General features: G+C 42.3%; 1 protein-coding gene across 1 annotated transcript; it reads left to right on the plus strand.

The window, feature by feature from the left end:
* Window positions 1–6,674: 6,674 nt before the first annotated feature.
* On the plus strand, window positions 6,675–14,704 carry HSP90AA1 (heat shock protein 90 alpha family class A member 1). Its single transcript, XM_082760862.1, has 11 exons — window positions 6,675–6,832; window positions 8,264–8,422; window positions 8,520–8,886; window positions 9,349–9,482; window positions 9,936–10,244; window positions 10,930–11,095; window positions 11,363–11,553; window positions 11,677–11,824; window positions 12,917–13,185; window positions 13,502–13,835; window positions 13,958–14,704. The coding sequence occupies exons 2-11, from the start codon at window positions 8,264–8,266 to the stop codon at window positions 14,065–14,067; spliced, it is 2,187 nt and encodes a 728-aa protein (XP_082616988.1). The 5' UTR covers window positions 6,675–6,832; the 3' UTR covers window positions 14,068–14,704.
* Window positions 14,705–14,772: the final 68 nt, after the last annotated feature.

Genomic DNA, 14,772 nt, shown 5'->3' on the forward strand with positions numbered 1-14,772 from the left:
TAAGAAATAACCTGGTGACTTCTAATAACTCTAGTCTGTCCTACTTTCATAATGTAAAATGCTGTAGAGCAGCTGCATTATACTGACATGCATATTAACTGGCTAAGAATACCCTCAGCTCAGCTGACTGCAAAGCAGGATTTCAATATAGATGGCAGAGTTACTTCAGGAGATTTGCCTCACTGTGGCAGGAAACATCACTTTGAAAGAGATGAAAACTGACTTTCCCTCTAATTCACTATGCTTGCTTACTGCAGCATAGCCTACAGATAAATTTGTATATGATTAATCAAGTATTTGTACAACTCTTGACTAAATTTCTCAACGTATCTACTCATAGTCAGCTTTAATCAAGGTTATCTTAGTGCTACTATTCTTTTTTTTTGGCATTCTTTGGAAGGAAAGATGGCATTCAGGGCTGTCCTGTTTCCCCCCCCCCAAGAAATGCATCTTTTGATCTATCTGACACAGAAGGGAAAAAAAAATGTACGTAGCAGAGTGATTACCATAGATAGCTGTGATGACTTAATCCATGATTATCTGAAAGTAGTCTGTAATTTTAGAACCCTGTTTTTTCCCTTAACAGTATCTCTGTCATAAGATGAAAATACTAAGTCTGAAATACAGAGAAAATAAATTAAAATCTTCAGCCAGGTGCTACACAGTCTGCCCAGAACCTGTGACAAATTCAAATTAATTCTTCCCTCTTTCTCACAAGTACAAAGAACCAAAGTAAAGATGATATCCTATGTTGGAAATACAGAAAGGAGTCAGTGTCACTGACCTCTATTTTAAATGTTAATAATCTCTCTTCCTGAAAAATGTTGAACCCAAGCTTGCACATTTTTAAAATTTCTGTGGCTTCACATTTTTAAAATTTCTGTGGCTACTCAAACCTTTGTTGAAACATGCATCTAAACTACTACCTTTACTGTTATACTGAATCCAATATATATGAATCTGAATATATACAGGGAAAAAGTATCAAGTTATTGCCACACCTGATGATGAGGCTCTGTTAACTTTTCTAGTGTTGTGACCATCACAATTTTTGAATATCTTGATGGGAAGTCAAGGATTTTGTTTGTCTGGTGGCTTTTTAGTTAAACCACCTGCTCTCTTGAAGAGCTTTTTCTCGAAGTTTCTTCTCTTTCTGAATTAGGATCTATTGCAGCTTATGCCAATGAGTGGAAAAAAGCTCTGAATCATGGATAATAAATAAATAATTTAATAAAATAATTTTTTAAATATAAATAAATAAATAAATAAATAAAGTTACAGCTGCCACCATCTCTGTTGTTCTTCCCTCAAAACTAACATCTATGGAACTATTCCTGATTGCTTCTTGTTTCAAAGGGGTTCTGATGGGTTCTGGTGGCATTCCACAGTCATTCTCCAAGCCGTGCAATTATATGTGCTGTTTTTTTTGGTCCCATGCTGGACAAAGACAACACACATTTCAGAAAACAGGTACTGCAGCCTCACGGTGCTCGTAAAGCAAAAAGCAGAACCAGATACTGGAAAGAACCACTTGTAATACTGTGGAAGACAAAGTGACCTTTGTCTCTCAGGTTTTCCTAGGTATAATTCTTGGTCTGTACATATAATTTCAGCTCAGAAGTGCATAATTATGCACTTATTCTGGGAAGGTATAAATCATGATATATGGCATAAAACTCCAAAAACCAGTATCTCTTGTTTAAGCCACAAGGGAATATAAAGATGAGGACAAAGTTAAAACGTTGAATGATACTGGTTATAATCTAACCTATTCATTTTGTAACAAACAGCATATGAAGTAATCTATGCTAAGATTAGACAGTTACGTTGTGGCTTTTCCACGCTCCTTCTCTCAGCCTTTCTATGCAGCTGAACTTTTATTGTAAATTATACTTGGTATTTGCTAGTGGAAATATTGATTCTCATTAAAACTAATGAATTTTTCTTCAACAGTTCAAGTCTCTTCAGAATTCCTTCTGGAGCAATGACTGACAGTTATCACACTCCCTAACACTTCCTTCAAAAAACCTGTACGTTTAGGAATGTGCCCTTGGTCCATACAATTCTTGCTGCCATCTACGGTTCAGAAGTACAACTACACTTTGTGAGATCGATTTTGTTCTCTGCCTTTCGAGTATCTTTCCACCACAAAAAAAAAAAATAAAAATCTAAGTGACTGTCGATCCTATTTCTAGTATGAATCACTTTCTTTTTTGTGACCCAAAGATCTTCTGATCATTTCGGCTCCCAAATAAGACAAGAGAAAGCAGGAAATGGGACAGCCTGATGAATCATTTTAAGAAAGCATGATGCTTTGTTCAGTCAGTGATCCACGCCAGCTTTACATTTCATTATGATAACACAGATTTTACATGCATAATTCTAGTGTGTTAAAGAAAACCAGACACATATTTCCACATCTTTCTACTTATGTCAGTTTTCTGAAATCTACTGTATAGGCAATTTCAATTGCTGCAGTTTTGTTTTCTTTAAGTAAACCCTGAAGTACTGAGATAACGACATGACAAATCTGTCTCAGAACTCAGACAGAATTAATTTCAAAAGCACTAAGGCTACAACATCAAACACTCAAAAATCAGTAAATGCTGGAGTTAAAATTCTCCATGCAGATTTCATTTAATTTCTTTGTGGTATATAAAAATAAAAAAGTCTTATTCAGCAACACTGAAGAAGCCTGTGGCAGAATCAAGAATAAAACGCTGGGTTTTCCTGAGTGTTATTTCAGTGCTTTTAATATTAAATAACTTTCTTCCAGACGTCTTTTACTTTGTTCTATGTTATTTTGTAAGATCAATAAAGTTGTATAATTAAATCTTCTATTACAGTGCAAATGTATACAGGGAACAAGTATGGAGATCTTCCTTAGGAAATTGGCAAATGCAAGATTGAAGCCTATGCAGTTAATGCAGCGATATATCTAACTTTCTGGCATGTGTTGGTATGGAACAGTTTTTGATTAAAGACCGTTTTCTTCAAAATTTGGTTCAAGTCTGAATTTTCTGAAGGCAGAAGTTGCTCAGATTCTGATGAGAATGGCAAGTCAACTACCTGCCTGGGCTTTGACTGGGTATTGTGGTTGTTTTGTTTTGTTTTTGCATTTACATTGATGTTTGAGGTAGTACATTTTACTGAATAAACGGTACTTTCCCCATGTTACTTATTTTAATACTGTATAATTGGAAAAAAAAAGAAACACCTTGTAACCATCCATCAAACACTGGTTACAAGTTGTTTAGTGGAAAAAAAATGGAAGAATGATTTTAGTCTACTATCCTAAGGCAATGAAACATATGCCGTGGTATGGTGGTTGTCCATCAGTCCCTCTTTAGTAAATTTGACCTACTTAAGCAATTCAATCAAAGCTAACACAGGAATAGAGATCACAGAGATATTTAGGTCTGAGAAAATCAGTAGGTGGGTAGCAGAGATGCATCCTCTTGTTGCCTCTTTTGAAGGAAGGAACAGGGAGAATCCTTGTTTTCTGACTGTCCTAGGAGCTAGGAGGCAACGGCTGGCTATTTATTGCCCAAGCCCAGATGTGCACTACCCGTAGAATGGACTGCTTGTTGTCCAGGCTGGAAATCAAGGGATAGACCTGGAACAGTGAGAAGTGTCAGGGGTGGGTAGGAGACATGGAAGGGAACAAGCGTGTGTGAATATGCCAAGAATGATGGGCTTGAAAATAACAGGCTTCAGCAATTCCCCCATTAATAGAGCTATTTGTTAAAATGGGGAAGTGTACTAATCTCTTAGTTGAGAAAAGGGAAATTTTGCACAGATTTTTCCCCAGTATTAACTCTGGCAGAAATTAAGTCTGGAACATTTTAGCCAGAAACAAGCAATACAGATCTGTGATCAGTTAAAACAGAGGAATAATAGGAAAAAAAATAATGCCAGTCTTCACCAGCCCTTACTGTGTAACAGAACAAGAGGAATATATTCAAAAATTGTGAAGAAAATATTAGCTTTACACAGGCACCCTGAAACTTGGGTTAAGCAGAGCTGGGAAAATTCAGATGGTTTGGAATGAGATTATGTTCTCCTAGTGGATTTGTCAAACAATTTTGACAAAAAAAAAATCAGTCTGGTTTGAAGACAGCTTTTGAAAGCCAAATAACACAATCACAAAAGAGAAACAGAGTAACATGACTACTACATCAGACAGTCTGTGATCCTGCAGACTTATTCAAACCTTCCACAGGTCTTCTCATGCTTAAAATTAAGTATATTGTTAAGTCTGTATGACTGAATCCACATTAATCAAGAGATTAGAAAGGAAAAGATTTTCTTAAGAAAAACTTCTTAACTATTTCGGTGAAAATGTCAATCTAATTTTTTTGACATCTCAAAAGGAAAGCACACAAATAATTTTAGTAGGATATTACGGGAAAAAATATTGGACAGATATCCGTAAATAATAATGGCTTAGCAGTTCTCTAAAATACAGAAGTTATTTTGAACCAGATGGATGTTGGAGAACATTTCAGTTGATGGATTCTGAATGTAAAACTGTTCCAGCCTAAAAGGTTTGTCCTATAGAATTGACACTACACCAGGACTATATTTTATCTAAGAAAAGCATTAAACATACATTGGGTATAACTGCCACACTTTATTAGACAGTGGAAAAAAGCCATTAAGCTGCTTTATGGAAGCAGGCGAGCAAGGCAGCTGTACAACGACTGAAACCATAGTCACTACGTGAAGAAAGGAACATAAAATATTCTACAAAGGATTTTGGTTCAGATTATTTTGTAGACATGTATTTGAGAGAAAGGAAAAGAAATGCGTGGAGAACCACCACAAACCCAGACCCAAAGAAGGTAAAGCATGGAAACAACTGGCGTGAGCAGCAAAGAGGTGGCCTGGGCAGGACCGCAGAACTTTCTAGGCTGAGCATTGGCTGAAATCCAGCTTCCTCAGTGAGCAACTACCTTCACTCTTACAGGTTTTCTTCCGTGTGCTGAGCAGCAGCTAATCTCACGCTAGTTTACGTTACTGTTGACACAACTATTAATTTTTCCTTCTAATTAAAATAACCGGCAGGACCCCGCGTTTTGGCCGGCTGTTTGGGGCAGAGATGTAACACCAGTGTTTAGAAGGGCAGAGCCGTGTAAGTCATTGCACCAATGCAGATCCTCATGCAGATACTGCAGGAAGTACAGTGAAGCAAGCTGTAATTTTAATTCCTCAGCTGCTCCAACATAGTGTCTTAAACATATACTTAATGTACGTTCTTGCGTGTCAAAGATAGCAAAAAGGACTGAAAAATCCCTGAAAGACAGAACTCTGCAACAAAATCAAGCCCGTAGACCCCAGGTCAATCATTTTTATCTAGATCAAATTGCAGGATAAAAGGTTGTGGAGAATGTCAGATTCAGCATAAGGATCTTCAATTAAACGCATTAATAGAGCTAAGCATTGTAATATCTAATTCATTGGGCATGCCACCCTGTTTAATTTAGGATGCTTAACTGGGATAAGGGCATGCTAGGCATCTAAAAATAGCGTTCTCAAGTCAGTCAGATGCTGAACTAGATTGCTCTCTGGGGTACATTTAAGAGACAACAGAAAATGTCAAAAAGTCGGGCCTGGGATGAATTTTTGCTACAGAAAGCACATCCTTTCTATTCATTTAATAAAAATAAAACCGTTCCTTAGAGCAGGGATTCTCTAGGCTGATGTTTTCATCACTGTGCAGTTTTAGCACGTAGATTCACTTAGTATTTATATCCCCTAAAGTGGATCAGCTCCAGGAAGAAAGTTTCAGCAGCCTGCTCCGGCACACGGGTGATGCAGATGGCTCTCCCGAGACACGCAAGACCTGCATTAGCTCCTTGCTCCCAATCAGGTCGTTCGGGATGTAAAAATAGCCTCACTATAACGCTGAACGCGTTAATCACAGAGCTGCGCGCTGCAACCAGGCCTGTACTTATCAAAGCCTTTATGCAAGCTGCACAAATGCTCGGATCAAGGTGTCTGCGGCCGTGCCCTTTGAACACCAGAGGAGATCTCTGGCAGATTAGGCAGCCAAGGCCGTGTCTCAAGGCTCAAGGCTCTGGGCTCTCACAAACCAGCCTCCACCAGCACCCGCCCAGCAGCCGCTATTAGCGCCTCAGCCCTGAGGTAACCGCATCGCTATGTGCGCCCGCGCCTCTTGGCTTCGCTCCCTCGCCTCTCCTCATCCCCAAAGCACCACAGAGCCCGCGGGGCAGGTCCCACAGCCCCCCGTTGAGCCCTGCGAGCAGCCATCCCGCCCCCAGCGGGGCAGAAGCCTCCCCACAGCCCCCAGCCCCCTTCCCTCACGCTCCTTCTAGGAGCTTCGGCGGCCGGGGGGTGCCTCCCCCCCCTCCCCTCAGCCCCTCCTTCCCGCGCCGCGCGCGCGCTCCCAACGCCCTCCCCGCGCGCCCACCGCGCACGCGCCCCCCTCCCCACCTCCCCCCCTCCCATCTGAACGGAGCCAACGGCCAACGCCCGCCCGCCCTCGGCGCTCCTCCGTCCGCCGTGCGCGGCCGCCCGCGATTGGCTGGCGCCGGCTCGGCCCCGCCCCTCGGCGGGCGGGAGGCCCCGCCCACTCCTCCTCCCCCCTCCCCTCGCCGGCGCCCCCTCCCCCGCGGCCGCCAGTGAAGGTTCCCGATGGTTCTGGAAGGAGGCGGCGCCGGCTGTATAAAAGGCGGGCGGGCGGCCGGGGGCGCGCACTAAGTGGAGGCGCAGCGGTGCGGGCAGAGCGCGTCGGGTTCGCCGCTTCACTGAGGAGATCAGCAGAGCCCTTTAATCCTAACCACCACCACCACCCCCCCCAGCTGCCAAGGTGAGCGGCCGAGGCTGTGCCGTGAGGCGGCGGCGGCGCAGCCCCAACGGCCGCGCCTCAGCCCCAACGGCCGCGCCTCAGCGCGGGGCTGCCTGAGGGGAGCGGGGCGGGGGGGGGGGGCCGCGTGGTGCAGGGCGATGGCGATGCAGCCGCTTAGCTGAGCGCCAGGCGGTGTCCGCGTGGCTGGGAGGGGTGGTGGCGGCTGTGCGAAGTGGTTAATTAATTATTAGAGATTCTTGATTTTGCCTCGTGGTTTCCAGAGGTGGAAGGGGAAAATGGTGGATGGCATGAGGTGGGGGGGGGCGTCGTGAGGGGATCGCGGTGGAGGGGGGAGGAGCAGCCTGCAGGGGTTGTTCTGGGGGGGGAGAGGGGAATGAGTAGAGGTTGGTGAGGGGGTTGTGGGGTGTTGGGGCAGCTCGGTGAGTTCAGGGAGAGCCCGGCCGGCGGGGCACGAGGTGGATCTAAGATGGAGGCTCCCGCCGGGAGGGCAGCGCGGGGCGGCCGCTGGGAAGGACTCGGCCGGCATCGGGGAGGCTGCGCGGGGCCGCCGCTGACGGGGAGTGGGTGGAGGGAGAGGGGGGGCGGTAGGGGAAGGCTCTGGCAGTTTCTAGAACCTTTCCCGCTTCCATCGGGAGCCTGCAGGGGGCGCCGCAGGCAGGCACTGCCCCGAGCCGCGGGAAGGAGCCGGTCGGGCGAGCCGTCTGGTTATTCATCGCTTAGCTAGTCGTGCATCTGGGGATTGCGCCCTTGCAGTTCGGTTCTGGTCATTCATCAAAGATTAAAAGTCGGTTGAAGGGTTTTTTGTTCGTTTTGAAATCGATTTGGCTTTCCTCAGTCCAGATTCATGATCTTTCAGGCAGCAGGCGGCTGTGCAAGTTCGGAGAATATACCTCTTTGTATGACAAGAGGAACAAGTTCAGTCGGGCTGGGTTGCCATTTTAGTTAGCATTTAATAAGTTCTGAGGATTGGGTATGCACGTGAAGGTAGTAGTTGAAGAAGCAGAGTTGGATGGGAGAAAGAGGAAATGGTCCAAATGGAAACTATTGTCATTCACTGACCTTAGAATAGCCTTGTTAGCCGTTCAAATTCTGGGCCATGTGTTCAGTTGTGTTTCTGTATTTTGCAGTATATATACTTGGTCTGTGACAGGGGGATGTAAGGGTGCAGAACTAGTAAATGCAAATCATACTGAATATAAGGCAAGTCCAGTTAAAGTATTTGCATCTAGTTTCCTTGTTCTTTTAGGAATTCAGGAATTACTGGTAGGGAATCACATGTGGAGCTTTTTGTGTCACTGTTGTGCTGTATTTGGCACCATAGAGTTAATAACTTGAATCCCAAATGCCATTGTCACTGCCTGTGAGGGGGAGGGGTATATGTAGCAAGCTAGTGCTTTTCAGAATGGAATTTAACTTGATCTCTCCTTACAGATGCCTGAGGCTGTGCAAACTCAAGACCAACCAATGGAGGAGGAGGTGGAGACCTTTGCCTTCCAGGCTGAAATTGCCCAGTTGATGTCTTTGATCATCAACACGTTCTATTCCAACAAGGAAATCTTCTTGAGGGAGCTGATCTCCAATTCCTCAGATGTAAGTACTTGAGATCTTAGGCTGGCTTGTGTCAGTAGAACTACTGAAACTTCTAGAAATAGGAGGGCAGTGTTAAAGCTTGCCTATCTTTTTACAGGCTCTGGACAAGATCAGATATGAGAGCTTGACTGACCCAAGCAAGCTGGATTCTGGAAAAGACCTGAAAATTAACCTGATTCCAAACAAACATGATCGTACTCTGACCATTGTGGATACAGGCATAGGGATGACCAAAGCTGACCTGGTCAACAACCTTGGTACTATTGCTAAGTCTGGTACCAAGGCTTTCATGGAAGCACTGCAGGCAGGCGCTGATATCTCCATGATTGGCCAGTTTGGTGTCGGTTTCTACTCCGCCTACCTTGTTGCAGAGAAAGTGACTGTCATCACCAAGCACAATGATGATGAGCAGTATGCTTGGGAGTCATCAGCTGGAGGATCTTTCACTGTCAGGCTTGATAATGGTGAGTGTTGAATGTGCCTGCTCACTTTCTGAAGATGAGTCACCAAATCATTCAGATGCCTACCCTACTCTGTGCATTGGGGAAAAAGTGAGAGCAGTGATAGGTGATCAGGGTAGCACTGCCCATGTTTCAGATTAAGTTTAGTTTGAGTAATTGCACATGGTAGGCAATTCTCTATAGTAAATAGTGCATCATAATAAAGACATAAGTGCTTTAAGCTTGTGCAGGGAAATAATTCTATAGGAACAGAGCAATCAATGAAATTTTTCTGAAGTTCCTTTAAAATAGATTATGGTTACAGTAAGGTGGAAGTATCTGTAAGCCCAGTTTTGTACACAGTATATTTTTTGCCAGTGGTAAAGAAATGAGTGATAAGTATGCTTCTAAACAGCAGATAACTTGAAGAGTTTGTCAAAGTCTGGTCTACTCCTGCACAAATAACACCTGCAAATTTCATTCTAGGTGAACCTCTGGGCCGTGGAACAAAAGTTATCCTGCATCTTAAAGAAGACCAAACTGAATACCTGGAAGAACGGCGAATCAAGGAAATTGTGAAGAAGCATTCCCAGTTCATTGGCTATCCTATCAGGCTCTTTGTATGTACCTTACTTGAAATTCTATTTAAATATAACCAATTCAAAATGAATATATTTTTAAGAATACTAACACAAAGTTTGTATAACAGATCAGTTTTACTACTTGTTGCAGATAGCTATGTGGATGTAGCCCTTTATCAAATGTTGCTGTTAACAGATTTTCTAAGATGAAGGGAAAAAAAAAGTTCTACCAAGCTACTAGTGCAACAGTTCCCACACAACTCAGACATTAACTGTATCTGGATGTATTCTCACAGTGGGAATCTATTTTAACTTAATAGTGTAAAACACCACAATGGACATGAGCCAAAATGCCACCTCTGTATCAGCACTAATAAAAATGGGATGTAGGACAAAATATCTGAATGGAGGGCAAATACTTAAAGCAATAAATCTCAGAAGTGCTCATAAAACTTCAAGGTCTTTAAACCCAACTAATGATCCCCTTTGTAGGTGGAGAAAGAGCGTGATAAGGAGGTGAGTGATGATGAGGCTGAAGAAAAGGAAGAGGAAAAAGAAGAGAAGGAGGAGAAGACAGAAGACAAGCCAGAGATTGAGGATGTTGGCTCTGATGAGGAAGAAGAAAAGAAGGATGGAGATAAGAAGAAGAAAAAGAAGATCAAGGAGAAGTACATTGATGAGGAAGAGCTCAACAAGACCAAGCCCATTTGGACCAGGAACCCAGATGACATTACCAATGAGGAATACGGCGAATTCTACAAGAGTCTGACTAATGACTGGGAAGACCATTTGGCTGTCAAGGTAGGTTCTTGTTTGCCTTTCTGCAGGTGCAATCTTCTTGAACTAAAGCTATTTTCTAAATAAATTCAGTTCCATTGTCTTGCTGTAAATAGTTTACCATTTAGGGTGATAGTATTCAGTACACTCCAAGAGTGTGAGGGTCATTCTTGAGGTACAACTGTTCAGGCCAGTTCTAAGATTGTGCTCATAATCACGAGATCCACATCTCAGCTTATTGCAGATAGGATTGCAGGTGCTTTACCTGTATGTAGAGCTTAGTTAACAAATCTAATTGCAAATACCTAAAAGTAGGTCTCAAATACAAATGTAGAAGTTTAGAGGGTTTGTAGTGTAGTTCTCAACATTGTTGCAGTCAAAAGGTATGAGCAAGTGAATTGGAACTAGCCTTTTTGCATGTCACTGGTTGGAGGTGCTGTAAGAAAGCACATCCTTCACTGGAGCTCACTATGCAGCTGGGGGTTGAAGAGGTCTTCTGAAGCAGTCTGCTTGCCAGGTAGCAGTGGAACAGAACTTCAGTGCTGTACTGGAGAATGCTTGTTTTCCTGACCAGTGTCTGTCTTACTGCACTAATTTTTTTTTTTTTTGAAATAGCACTTCTCTGCAAGCATAGAAGGAAGATATTTTTAAAGGGTTGCTTAAGTGAGAGCTGTGCAAATTGCAATAAGATGGTGTTGTTTTCTTGCAGCACTTCTCTGTGGAAGGTCAGCTGGAATTCAGAGCTCTCCTGTTCGTCCCACGACGTGCGCCTTTTGATCTCTTTGAAAACAGGAAGAAGAAGAATAACATCAAGCTGTATGTACGCAGAGTTTTCATCATGGACAACTGCGAGGAGCTGATCCCTGAATACCTGAGTGAGTATTTTTGAGAAATACTTTCCTAAAAACGGGATTTACCTAGCAATTACAAAGTTCCTCTTAATATTGAAAAAAATAAAAGTAAATGTGGTGAGGGAAAGACAGTAGTTTCTAAAATGAGCTGATCAGGAAGTATCTGATCAGTTGAAGAAAGCACTGCATTATTCTGAGATGCAAATTTGTAATTCAAAGCCACTGAAGTGGTGGTTAGAAACTGAATTTCTTCATCATCTGCAAAACTTAATTCTTTTCATCTCTTTCCAGATTTCATGAGAGGTGTGGTAGATTCTGAGGATTTACCTCTGAATATTTCTCGTGAAATGCTCCAGCAAAGCAAGATCCTGAAAGTTATTCGGAAGAATTTGGTAAAGAAGTGCCTGGAACTCTTCACTGAGTTGGCTGAAGACAAAGAGAACTACAAGAAGTTCTATGAGCAGTTCTCCAAGAACATCAAGGTTAGTGTCTTCTCTGCTTAATACCAACTGTAAAAGCTAGAGGCTCTTGTTATAAAGTCCTCATGAAGCTTAGTATTTATTTTAGGGAATAGCACATTGATTTATTGTCTTATATTTTTGTAGCTTGGTATACATGAAGACTCCCAGAACCGCAAGAAGCTGTCTGAGTTGCTGAGGTATTACACCTCTGCATCTGGTGATGAAATGGTTTCTCTGAAGGACTACTGCACTAGGATGAAGGAAAACCAGAAACACGTCTACTACATTACTGGTGAGTTGGAGACAATTGCCTGGGTGACAAGCCTGTGTACACATACAGGCAGGGTTATTTTTGGGGATAAGGATGTGGTAAATAACCATGGTAATGACCTCTGAAGAAAAATGAAGTTCTCTTCATGTAAAAATGATGCATCAGCACAATTTTTAATCTGATAAAAAAAACTTCAGTTGTACTGAAGTTACACTGCTCTCTGATCATCAGTTAGTTGCCTTGTCAACAAGTCTTGCTAGTAGTTATGACTGAGAAATGTTGACATGTATCCTGGGAAGGTGAAACTGTTAATGTAAGTTACTATCAAATCCCTTGAGGACTATAGAGCTTTTGAAATGAATAGATGGTGCTTGCAGTGCTAAAGCCATCTAAAATGGAGCTGCAGTTGTGGTTCATACTATGTCCTCATTCACGATGACAGTGGATCTAGCTAGGGGTAACACTTTCTTCAGTTGAACTTACTGTACTTCAGGAAGCTTGCAGGGTGGCTTAGGATACTCACTGTTGTCAAATTTGAGCTTACTGCTGCCATGGTAACTGCTCTATTCAGGAGCTATAAAGCTTAAATGAGCTGTAATAGAACAGCTGCTCTTGAAGCATTCCTTAAGTTCTAAAATGCAAAGTTCAGGGTCATTGCTTCCTTGAATGATTCAGAAGTCCTTCATGTGCCTCTAAGATAGCTTTGCGTTTGGACTAAAAATAAGGCTAATAAATCTGGCTAGGAGTACCTGATCTCTAATAGATAACTCAAAGGAGTTTTAAGTATTTGGGCAGCAGAAAGTAAGACTTGCAAGAGGAAAATGCTATAGAGGGCTTCCCAGTTTTCTCAGTTGTCAAGAGTGGGAAACATAGTTTGGCATTCCAGATGTTATTTCAAACCAAAGAATTATTCCAAGCTTCAATGTTGGTTGGAAAGGCTTTTGAGTCTTACCAGGCCAAGATCTTCCAGTAGATTGTCATATACTTGTTTTATGTCCCTGTACTTTCCTGGTAATGGCTATGGAGCATTGTTCAAAGTGTTACACAGGCTCTTGCAGAAAACAAGTTGCCATGTTAAAATGCAGGGGCTCAACCAGTTCATGCTTCCTACAGGTGAAACAAAAGATCAGGTGGCTAACTCCGCCTTTGTGGAGCGTCTTCGCAAACATGGCCTGGAAGTGATCTACATGATTGAGCCTATTGATGAATACTGTGTGCAGCAGCTGAAGGAATTTGAAGGCAAGACCCTGGTTTCTGTAACAAAAGAGGGTTTGGAGCTTCCGGAAGATGAAGAAGAGAAAAAGAAGCAGGAGGAGAAAAAAGCCAAGTTTGAAAACCTTTGCAAGATCATGAAAGATATTCTTGAGAAGAAAGTAGAAAAGGTAATTAGTATTCAGTTTGTATGCAACAAGTTGTTCAATTATCTGAAACAAAGGTCTTGCAGAGAAGACTACAGTACAGTCTGAAACTGGCTTTTAACAGCTGTAATCATTCTGCAGGACAGAGCTTTGCAGATGTGTTTTCTAGTGAAGTTAGGTGATTCTCCTGTTAGTATTGCAAATTCCTCAGCTGTGATTTGAGTCACATGTCTTCATGACATGCAGTGTTTTAAACTTGCACCTTAGTTAAGTCAGTGGGGTTCTGATTCAATGGAAGTACTGAAATGCTAAGTTACAAATCATGGCTTTGTTTTCCTAGGTTGTTGTGTCCAACCGTTTGGTAACTTCTCCATGCTGCATTGTAACAAGTACATACGGCTGGACTGCCAATATGGAGAGGATTATGAAAGCGCAGGCATTAAGAGACAACTCCACAATGGGATACATGGCAGCAAAGAAACACCTGGAGATCAACCCTGATCATTCCATCATTGAAACACTGAGGCAGAAGGCAGAGGCTGACAAGAATGACAAGTCTGTAAAGGATCTTGTCATTTTGCTGTATGAAACAGCACTCTTGTCCTCTGGCTTCAGTTTAGAAGATCCTCAGACACATGCCAACCGCATTTATAGAATGATCAAACTTGGCCTGGGTAAGTTTTCTCTGGGACAGACTGGAAAATGGCATTAAGCACCTCAGGCCAGCTGAAGTGTGAAGTAGGTAAAAGTCTGAGTTCCATGGGCACTAACGGTCCCTTTTTCCTTCATTGTACAGGCATTGATGAAGATGATACTGCTGCAGAGGAAGCTAGTCCAGCGGTTACTGAGGAGATGCCACCTCTTGAAGGAGATGATGACACATCACGCATGGAGGAGGTGGATTAAAACAGTTTACAGGAACTCATGAATGTTTCCTTGGCTAATATGAATAAGTTATATTTTGTATATTATGAATGTTACCTGCCAAAAAAAAAATCTTTGACACTTTGTCTGCATTCCCTCTTTATATTTATTTTCAAAGATGTTATACCTTTATTTTTGTTACATTGCTTTTTCAGCTGATGTGAGATACAAATGCCATTGAGGGAATATTTTCTTTAACACTGTACAACCCTAGACAGGCAAGTAAGGAGTAGTTATTTTTGTCTGTATTAGCTGGTTGCAGGTGGCAGGGTTTTTTGACTTATTCTTAATTGCCAGAAATTGGGGGAAGTAACAAAGATGGTATGACATCTGGATGTTAAAGTTGGTTTAGTGTTAATACAGCTCTTCAACTTGGAATATGTCTAACATACAGTACCTAGTAACTAGGTATCTATGAGAGCTGAAATACTTGGGGAAGCTTTAACCCTTTTGCTCCTAACAAGGTCTTGATGTTTAAAGTTGTTTTTTATACTGTTCAAGGATTCTGGATTGCACTCTACCATAGAATAGAATCCACTGTAAATCTCTATTGTGACTTATGCAACTCTGCATGTACAGTTCAAACCTAGAACTGTAAGAATAAAAGTGTTAAGAATGAGTCGTGTCATTGACTTGTCTGTTAACACTGGGAACCAAAACTGCTGCCATTAGCATGAGTGCTGCTTT

The sequence above is a fragment of the Aythya marila genome (assembly GCF_965140915.1).
Source record: "Aythya marila genome assembly, chromosome: 5".
Classification (NCBI taxonomy): domain Eukaryota; kingdom Metazoa; phylum Chordata; class Aves; order Anseriformes; family Anatidae; genus Aythya; species Aythya marila.

Bases quoted from the DNA above. Each gene is read 5' to 3' on its own strand.
- HSP90AA1 (XM_082760862.1), top strand. From the start codon at position 8,264: ATGCCTGAGGCTGTGCAAACTCAAGACCAACCAATGGAGGAGGAGGTG. The intron at 9,483-9,935 runs GTATGTACCTTA...TCCCCTTTGTAG, and splicing joins GCTATCCTATCAGGCTCTTT to GTGGAGAAAGAGCGTGATAA. The intron at 11,554-11,676 runs GTTAGTGTCTTC...ATATTTTTGTAG, and splicing joins AGTTCTCCAAGAACATCAAG to CTTGGTATACATGAAGACTC.